At 57.6% G+C, this 10,099-nt stretch overlaps 1 protein-coding gene across 1 annotated transcript; it reads left to right on the top strand.

Moving 5' to 3' along the window:
• Positions 1 to 4,141: 4,141 nt before the first annotated feature.
• LOC138842140 (coiled-coil domain-containing protein 33-like) lies at positions 4,142 to 8,017 on the top strand. Its single transcript, XM_070043377.1, has 4 exons — positions 4,142 to 4,451; positions 4,966 to 5,285; positions 5,529 to 5,660; positions 7,889 to 8,017. Exons 1-4 carry the CDS (start codon positions 4,142 to 4,144, stop codon positions 8,015 to 8,017), a joined length of 891 nt encoding a protein of 296 aa, XP_069899478.1.
• Positions 8,018 to 10,099: the final 2,082 nt, after the last annotated feature.

The following is a 10,099-nucleotide window of genomic DNA, read 5'->3' as shown; positions in this document are numbered from 1 at the left end:
GCCCTGCCCTACCCTGCCCTGGGCACCAGTTGCCAACCAAGGCAGAGATACAAAGCCACCAGCTCCTCCTCTCTGCCCAGGTAGAAGATGGAGAAGCCGAGAAGGGTTATGGCGGCTTCTGAACCATTAAGAGGATGGAGATCAGCTGAGTGCCGTTGGCCACGCCTGTAATCCCAGCTACTCCCGGAGATCTGAGATCGGAGGCTCTGGATTCAAAGCCAGCCCAGGCAGGAAAGTCTAGGAGACTCTGATCCCCGAGGAACCACCAGAAAACTGGAAGTGGAGCGGTGGCTCAAGTGGTAGAGCCGTGAGCACAAAAACTCAGAGACAGTGTCCAGGCCCTGAGTGATGCAAAGATCCTGAGGGCATCCAGGCCCCTGCCCACGAGGTGAAGATGGAGTCCCCAGACACCTGTGGCGCTGGCCGGGGGAAGGCCCTCGGTCGCGTGGCCCCCCAGGGCCGGCGCTGCCCTCTCTTTGGGCCCCAGCTGGCTCTGGAATGCTTGTGGCCGGGGCTTCCTTCCTCTGTCTGTTTTTCTTGTTCAAGCTGATTAAACCTGAGGAATGTTTGCGTCCAGGGACGGAGGCCTGAGCGCCCATCTGCAGTTATCAAAATCTTCAAAGGGCAAAGTGCTAGGTTTAGAAGGCGCAAAGAGCAGACAGGAAGGAATGAGGGTGGAGGACAGTACCCCAAGCTTCAGGAACGTTCCCTTGGACATCAGCCATTCCAGGAACTCCTAGAGCTTCAATCTCTCCCCCTTCCCTCCTCCCCTCCAGCCCCCCAGCTGTTTAAACCAAACTCAGCCTGGCACCGGTGGCTCACACCTGACCTCTGGGCTGCTCAGGAGGCCAAGATCTGAGGATTGAAGTTTGAAGCCAGTCTGAGCAGAAGCGTTCTTGAGACTCTTATCCACAGTGAACCAGCAAAATAATCCCCAGAAAACGGAGGTATGGTTCAAGTGGTAGGGCACTGACCTTGAGTGAAAAGAATCTCGGGGACAACACCCAGGCCCCACGTTCAAGCCTCAGTAGGGGCACAAGAAAAGACAAAACAGGGAATTGTCCTGGCCCAAAGCCCATGGCGACGGCCCGGCTGTCGGAGGCCTGGACACTCCCCGGCCAGCATGTTTGCCCCATGTGGCCCCAAAATGGCGCCGGACCAGACTTGGGCCATGGAGCCGGGCTCTCCATCACCCTCTTGCCCACAAACACTGGGGCCAGGCTCCCAGGAGATCCTACACCACCCTGTCCTGTGAGCTCCCATTCCTCCCTGGTAATCCGGAGGATCGCTGTTCCAGGCAGCAGCTCTGCTTTAGGGTAGTTCACTCAGCCTTTCCCCACCTGCCCACCCTCCCCAATGCCTGTCCAGGCTGTCCCCTCCCTGTCCTTTACCGGCCACACGGGGAGGGGGGGGACACTCTGGGCACTCCCCCACAGCTGGGCTTCCTCCTCTAAGTGGAGCAAGGGCCTGGGCTGGGATCTCAGGCCCAGAGATGGCCCAGCACCTGCGTTAAAAGGCGCTCCTGCTCGCTCCACTCCCCCTGCTCGGCCCCGCCCCCCTCCCCCCCCCCCCCCCCCCGCCTGGGGAGCAGCCCACCCCCTCCCCTTCCTCTGCAGCTCCAGCCCACAGGGCTGGGCCCCTCACAGCCACAGGGGCGGCCATTTGCCCCAGAAACTTGATCGCTTTGGTCCTCTGAGTCACCTCGGTGGAGGGAAGCCGGTGAGCTTTGATGGCTGGCTTTCCCAGCTGTGGTGGGGATAGTGTGGCCCAGGGAACCCCCCCCCTCTCATCTGTCACCATCCGTCACTCCCAGGGGGGCCTGGGGCCTGATGAATGGTCCCCAATCCAGCCACCAGCTCAGCTTTTAATAACCCATTGGGTACCCTGTGGACACCAGCTGAAGAGTCCTGATGGGGGGAGGGGGGGAAGGGGAGGGGGCCGGGGGGGGAGGGGGCGGGGGGAGGGGGCGGGGGAGGGGGCGGGGGGGGCTTCCCTGAGGCCCAGATTCCAGGGTCTCTCCAGGACTGCCTCTTCCTCTCCTCACAGTAAAGACAGAGGCCTGCCGGCCTTCCTACCTTCCTGCCTTCCCCCCCCCTCCTCCTCCTCCCCCTCCTCCTCCTCCTCCTCCCCCTCCTCCTCCTCCTCCCCCTCCTCCTTCTCCTCTTCTTCTTCCTCCTCCTCCTCTTTTTCCTCCTCCTCCTCTTCCTTCTCTTTCTTCTTCCTCTTTCCCTCTCAGTCTGCCTCTCTCTCTTTCTTTTCTTGAGCTTGAACTCCTGAGCCTCTGTCCCTGAGCTTGGTCAAGGCTAATACTCTACCGCATGAGCCACAGTACCATTTCTGGCTTTATTTTTGGTGGTGCTTAATTGGAGATAAGAGTCTCGCGGACTTTCCTGCCCAGGCTGGAGATTCAGGTGAGACTCTCTTATCTCCAATTAAACATCTCCCCCCCCCCCCGGAAAAAAAAAGAAGAAGCCAGAAGCGAAGCTGTGGCTCAAGCGGTAGAGTGCTAGCCTTGAGCAAACAAGCTAAATAATAGACAGCATCCAGGGCCTAAGTTTAAGCCCCAAGGTTGGCACCAAAACAACAATTTACATTGCCTGTGAGTAGCCCAAGACTAAATATTAAATATTAACCAGCAAGATGGAAAAAAGAACATGTATTCTAAAAAAAATTAATAAATAACAGGCATTGATGCCAGTGGCTTATACTTGTAAAATCCTAACCATTCAAGAAACTAAGACTTTGGAGAATGGAGGTTCAATGCTAGCTAGGAACATCTGTGAGGCTCCACCTCTAATTTATCAGCAAAATGGAAGGCTGGAGGTATGGCTCAAGTAGTAGAGTATCATCCCTGCGAGCACCAGGCCCTTGAGTTCAAGACCTGGTACTGTCCTCCCTCCCATCCAAAACAAAAAAAGAAAAGTGAGTGTTTTCTTTGCCCTTTCCAGCTGACTGAGATGCAGTCCGAACGGCTGGTCTTGAGAAGCCATTTTGGGCTCTGAGGCAGAGCTCACGAATTACATACCAAAAAAAAGAGCAGTGAGTTAGCTGCAGAGACAGAGCCTGAGCTAAGAGCAGATCGGAAGCCGGGAGGAGGCCTCAGAGAGGCCTGCCGCACCAGCCCTCCATCACAGTCAGAGAGGTCCCGTGACTGGACGGGGTCACGCACCCCATCCTCCTACACACACAGCGCTGGACTCTGCTCCCACCTTTTCCCCCACGACCCCCCCTTCCTTGAGTCCTAACGCTGCTCTATGCTGGGGCTGGGGAGCCCCTAAAACTAAGAAGGCAGCCCATGACCACAACTTTCAGCCCAGCACCTAATGAGGACGGGGTACAGCCTGCCCCCTCAGATTCTGTCTGTCTGTCCGTCTCCTGGGCCTCTGCGTGCCTGTCTGTCTATCAGTCTTTCTTTCCATACTGGTGCCTGTTACAGTTTTTGTTTACTTGTTCTGGGTTTATTTTTGATCAGTCCTGGGGCTTGAACTCAGGGCCTGGGCGCTGTCCCTGAGCTTCTTTTGCTCAAGGCTAGTGCTCTCCCACCTGAGCCACTGCGCCACTTCCAGTTTTCTGGTGGTTCATTGGAGATAAGAGTCTCACGGAGCCGGGTACTGGTGGCTCACGCCTGTAATCTTAGCTATTCAGGAGGCTGGGATCTGAGGATCACAGTTCAAAGCCAGCCTGGGCAGGAAAGTCCTTGAGAATCCTATTCCCCCAAACTACCAAAAAAAAAAAAATGAACATGGAGCTGTGGCTCAAGTGGTAGAGCCTCAACCTTAAGCACAAAAGCTCATGAACAGCACCCAGGCCCTGAGTCAAGCCTTAGTATAGACACACACACACACACACACACACACACACACACACACACACACACACACACACACACACACAATTGAGCACACAGTAGATGCTCAATAAATGTTTATTATAGGAATAAATGCTAAAAGGCCGTGGGAGGGATTCCTGGCCGTCTGCCTTTGTATCCTAAGCCAGGTCCAACTTCCTTGTTACTTGGTTTCTCAAACAAACAGAGAATGGTGAGGGTGTGGCCTCAAGCACCCAGACTTTAGTCCCAAACTGGGACTATGGGCCCCGAGAGGCAGTGCTCAGCCTGGGAAATCCCTCCTTGACCTTGGCCATGACCTTCACCGGGCCGGAGCCCTGGCTCCCAGCATCGCTGGCAGCTCAGAGGCTAAAAGTGGAGGAGAAGACCTTGGACCTGGAGTTCGAGGTCCTGAGCGTGGGCTTTAACGAGGAGGGCAGGTACGCCCTGCGGCTCTCCGCGGAGAACCCCCTGCAGGCCTGCTCTGGGGCCGGGGTGCGGCTGCAGGTGAATGACGGGGACCCTCTCCCAGCCTGCTCAGTGGTCACCGAGGTCCTGGAGCAGCAGGATCCTGGACAGAGCCTGGCCCTCAGCAGGAACAAGTTTACCTTCACTTTGCCCAAAGGTATACCAAACAAGGGGGACGTCGGGGGAGCCTGGGGACCTCAGCCCTGACCCCTGATGGGCCTTGGGGTGTGATCTGGGAGAATCAGAGTGGCTCTGCTTGTGTGAGTCTCACAAACCAAGGTCCGGAGGCCCCAGTCCTGCTCCCTCCAGGGTGAACACAGGATGCTGTCACCCAGAACTGAGTGAGGAGGAAAGGGAAGGCTGGTGTGGCCCAATGCCGGTGCTCACGCCTGTAATCCCAGCCACTCCGGGAGACTGAGATCCGTGGGAAGCCAACCCAGGAAAATCCCCTGAGACTCTTATCCCCAATAAACCACCAAAACCTCCCCAAAAAAAGCCAGGCATGGGGCTGTGAGTGGAAAAAGCTAACGGACAGCACCCAGGCCCTGAGTCAAGCCCCAGGACCAGCACAATCATAGACATACAAAGCTAGCCGGTCCTGACCACCCCAAGGCACCCCTAGGTGGAAGGAACCCCAAGTGTTGTACTAACACCCCCATCTCCTCACGCAGGGTTCTGCAAAAATGACGGCCAGCATGATGCACGGCTGCGTGTCGAGGCCCTGCGGCTGGACGGAGGGGGCTTGGGAGGGGCACCCCGGAGAGTAGGAGAGGCCATCTTCCCCATCTACCCGCGCCCCGACCAGCCCCGCATGAACCCGGCCGCCCAGCAGCACGAGGACCTCTACCGTTACCGCGGCAACCTGTCCCTGCTCCGGTCCAGCCAGGACCCCAGCGCGCGGCACTGTGGGGCGCTGTCCTACAGCGTGGCCTTCCACGAGCACCGGGCGCAGAGGGCACCTCAGGCCCAGCCCCGGAGCCCCAGGGCTCAGGTGGGGCCCTGCTCGCCCCTTGCATCTCACTTCGCTAAGTGGTACAGCCACGGCATGCGTGGAAGGGGTGAGGGGGAGCCTGGGAGCCCCAGTGTAGAGGGCAGAAGAGCCGAGCGCCGGCGCTCACGCCTGTCATCCCAGCTACTCAGGAGGCTGAGAGCTGAGGATCGCAGTTCTAAGCCAGCCAGGGGCAAGTAAAAGGCTGTGAGACTCTGATCTCCATCGAACCACCATTCTCTCCAGGTTTCGAGGAAAGCTCCAACAGATCACGAGGTAGAGGCTTTCTGCCGGGGCCCAGCTCAGGCCCCGCCCAGCTCCCATCATGACCAGCAGAGGCTCAGCCCTGAGCCAGGATCCTGGCCACCCCAGGCCCAGGTAAGGAAGGCACCCAGTCCTGACCCACGCTGAAAGATGATTTCCCTCCTCTGGGCATCCAGTCCATCTCCCAGCCATGGGCAACAACCCATTTCATTGATGGAGAAACTGAGGCTCGGGGATGTTAAGTTCTATTTAACATGAACATTTCCTGGGGACCTCCCTTGACCCAGGTCAGTATTAAATGCAAGACACAAGCCTGGTTCCAAGATGGCAGGAAGCGGGGTGTGAATGTGTGGTGTGTGTGTATGTCCCTGTACTGGGATTTGAACTCAGGGCCTGGGCGCTGTCCTAGAGCTTTTCCATTCAAAGTTGGCGCTCTACCACTTGAGCCACACCTCCTCTACTTCTAGCTTTTTGCTGGCTCATTGGAGATAAGAATCTCACAGACTTTCTTGCCCTGGAACTGACTTGAACTGGAATCCATCAAACAGCTCAGCCTCCTGAGCAGCTGGCTGGCTCCCACGCACATTTCCAACACCCCTCCCTGTCCTGAGCTAGTGAGTGAGATCACTGGTCCCTGGGCTCCTAGGTGACAGTCGGTGTCTGGGGACTGCCAGCTGTGGAGCGCCACCCACCCGCTCCTAGGACAGCAGAGGGACAGAGCTGAGGGGCAGCTCTCCCAGCGCTCCCGTTCTTCAACATGCGTTGAGCTGCAATCTGGAATGTCTGGGAGAGAAAGAGGACAGAAAGAGAGAGAGAGAAAGAGGGGGTGGGAAGGAAGGGAGGGGGGGAAGGGGCGGGCATCGTGGCCACAGCGACCCGGGCCGCTCTAATTTCTGTTATTTAGAATCATCATCTCTGCGCCGCTCTCTCTCTGAAAGTGTCAGGTGTCTGCTTCCACCGCGACAAGAAAATGGTTTTCGAGGGAGAGGAAAATCGGTTCCCTCCAGGGGGGTGTGCGTGTGTGTGCATGTGTGTGCACGTGTGTGTGTGTGTGTGTGTGTGTGTGTGTGCCTGTAATCACAGCCCCATCAGAAATGCAGGAGCAAAGAATGAATCAGTCCCTGCCGACCCCACTGCCCCATGGCCCCGTGGCCTGTGTTTGGGCTCCCTAGAGAATACAGGGACCCCCCTCCCCTCGAAAGTGCCCTCCCCCTGTGGACCCATCCCCCCCTCCCCTCTTTGGGTCTTGGTTGCAGATGAGGAGAAAGATCTGGAAGGGGTGGGGGAGGGGAGGTGGAGACCAGAAACTCCATCTGCCTGAGCTGAACTCCAACTTCAGCTTTATGGGGTTCACGTCCAGGAATGGATGTCTGGGTTCCCCGGATGCAGACAGCTCAGGATCCCCTCCTCCAGGAAGCCTTCCAAGCACGGGGTTCACCCTTTCCAAGAGATCGCTCAGGCCGGGCAACCCCAGGTGTGGAATCAATTCTATCTCTGTGATTGATGACTCCCGCTGCAGGCGGACGCCTTGTTCTCTGCCATCTGGGTACTGTGCGGTCTTATTTATAACCAGAACTGATGCAGGTCCAGATGGGGGTTTCTGGGGCAGATGTGGGGGGGCAGGAGACTGGAGACGCAATGGCCAGGATGCTCAAGATTGAGCAGGGAGCCGGCCGTCAGGGCTCACGCCTGTCGTCCTGGCTACTCAGTAGGCTGAGATCTGAGGATTGCTGGTTCAAAGCCAGCCTGGGCGGGCAGATCTGTGAGACTCCAGTTCATCACCAAAAGGCTGGAAGTGGAGCTGCGGCTCAAAGTGGTAGAGTGCCATAGATGTGAGTGAAAAAGCTCAGGGACAAGCGCCCAGGCCGAGTTCAAGTCCCAGTATGGGTATGCGCGCTCACGCGCGCGCGCGCACACACACACACACACACACACACACACACAGAACAGGGAGGACTGAAGGTGTGGCTCGAGTGGTACAGCACCTGCCGAGCAAGTGTGAAACCTTAAGTTCAAACCCCAGTACTGGCAGAAAAAGCAAAGTAAAGAAAGAACTGTTGGGAGCCAAGACTCAGTGTGAACTTGAACTTCCGGTCTGGATGGCTGAGCCCTAATGTGACTCTGAATGGTTATCGCCAGTGCTCCAACTCTTGAGTTCTTCTTATGGGGGGAGCTGGGGAGGAGGGGTAAAGGGGAGACTGACCCCCCAAACACTTCCAGCATGGGTGATCTTGGCCACCCACATCTGTCAGCCCCAAGTCCCTGCCCCACAAAGGGAGACAAAGGGTCCCACAGCTCAGACAGCAGCAGGACCCTTAACCTTGGGGCTCCGGTTCCCCCAGACCCTGAGCCCCTTGTGGAGAGACTGTGGAGACTCCCCTGCCCTCAGCCCACACCTGCTGATGTCCACCATCCCCCCTCTGGCAGCTCTGTTTTTCCTTATGCAAGGTGAAGGCAGTGGTGGTCCCTGAGGTTTAGGTGATGCCTGAGCCGCTATGAGGACAAATGGGATGGGGGTTGGGACACCTGGAGCCGCTGCAGCCTCGAGGGCCATGAGGGATCCACCATGAGAGGGTCGCTGGTTTCCGGAAGCCTGGGCTTGGCAATGCCATGCTGGGAGGTCTCGGGGTCACTGTAGGGGTACAGTCACCACAAGAGGGCTCCCCACCTGGCTTCTTCCCCCCAAACACCCACAGCTTTTGGGGGGTACAGTCAGGAGGAGGAGAGGGCTGGATCCTCCCCAGTTACCTCTTTCCAGACAATCACAGTTTTGTTTCATGAAAATGGTTTCTGTGTCCCAGGAGCCTTTTAAATGGCGCTTTCAATTTTTTTTTTTAATTTTTTCCATTTAAAACATACTCTTTTTATTTTTTTGGCCCCTGGGGGGGGTGGAGGAAGAAAGGCAGAGAGAGAGAGAGAGAGAGAGAGAGAGAGAGAGAGAGAGAGAGAGAGAGAGAGAGAGGCATTAAAGCAATCACCAAAGCCTTGGCAGCTGGCGGGCGGCCCGTGGCTTGTGGCTTTGGCAGCCACAGGCTGCAGAAGGAGAAATGGATGGAGAGCCGCCATGGCGCGCTTCTCACCGGCCTGATGTCCCCTCTGCCCTCTGTCCCTTGGGCTTCTGTGGCTGGATTCCTGTCCCTTTGTTCCTCCCTGTCCCCCCCCCCCAGCCTCCTGTCTGTCCCGGGGTCCTGGATCCCAGCTGGGGCTCGCCCCCAGCTTGGTGGCCAGCCGCTCCCCCCTCTTTCTCTGTGAAGCTTTTACATTGAAGGCACGTTCATGGCCCACCATGGCCCAGGAGACTGGGCCACGCAACAGGGCTGACTTCATCAACTCCCGCTCTCCACTGCCCTTTGGATTCTCAAGGGGGGGGGACCCCAACTGGCCTGGCGGGGGGAGCTGGGCACCTGACTGGCCGTTGCCCCTTCCCCTCCGTACCAAACCCTCCAGCCTGGATGGCTCCCGGCCTAAGGGTGGAGGAGGCTGAGGGAGGGGGTGGGGGGAGGCTGGGGGCGGGCCTCAGAGGCCCGGGGAGGAAGATGAGGGCATGTTCCCCCCCCCCATGGGACACCCAGAGGACCCCCAAGGCAGGGCTTTCTCCTGCTTAAATGGGGAGCTTTTATGGGCTTTAGAAAAAAAACACTCCAATTGTTCCCTCAATTACCCCGAGCAGATTGAATATATTAATCTCTCTCTTAACTGGAGGTCTGTATCCCCCCCCCCCGCCGCCCCCCCTCCCCCAGCCCCAGCCCCCTCCACAGGCACGTGCCCACAGTGCCCAGCCCCCAACCTTCACAGCCAGGAGCCCGGGCTGGCCTGCTTGGTCCGCACACGGGGTGGCTTCTGTTACACACACACACACACACACACACACACACACACACAATTACGCGCATGCACATGCACCTCTGCGCACACACGGCCGCAGATTGCTTCCCTACGTTTCTCTATCCATTCCCATTGATTTTCCCCCCCACTATTTCAAAGAGCTTTTTTTCTTTCCCTGAGTAACAGCAATCACACAGGGGCCCCCCCCGCCCCCGGAGAAGAGGGGGGCGGGACACGGAGGGGGGGTGCTGCTCTGGTGACAAGTACCTCTAGTTTAAACATACTCTGCCCCAGGCAGCTGGGCCCCCACTAACCGCCCGCCTGGGTCTCTCTTTGTAGCTCCATTTTCTTTCATTTCTAGGGAACAAAGGCGCTGTCAGGGTATTCTCAGAAGCTGTCACACACACACACACACACACCCCAAGCTCTCCAGGAGAGGGGTGGGGCCTCAGCACTCACCCGCCCCAGGGAAGGTGGAGTGGGGAGGGTACTTCCTGCCCCCTGCCCACCCCAGGACAGCCCAGGGGCCCTGGATGTGCCCCTACCTTGGACTCTCTCAGGCCGGTGTCAGGAAGGGACTTGGGGGGTGCAGACGGCTTAGGGGAGAGCTCCACAAATGCACAGGGATGAGGGATCCCAGAACAGATGAGGCTCTTTCTATGTGCCAGCCCTGGGACTTGAACTCAGGGCCTGGACATTGTCCTTGATGGTTTTATTTGCTTGAAGCT

The sequence above is a fragment of the Dipodomys merriami genome, unplaced genomic scaffold, assembly GCF_024711535.1.
Source record: "Dipodomys merriami isolate MVZ:Mamm:240054 unplaced genomic scaffold, mDipMer1.0.p SCAF_33, whole genome shotgun sequence".
Classification (NCBI taxonomy): domain Eukaryota; kingdom Metazoa; phylum Chordata; class Mammalia; order Rodentia; family Heteromyidae; genus Dipodomys; species Dipodomys merriami.
The sequence above is the reverse complement of the archived record's forward strand: the minus strand, read 5'-3'. Positions and strand labels throughout refer to the sequence as shown.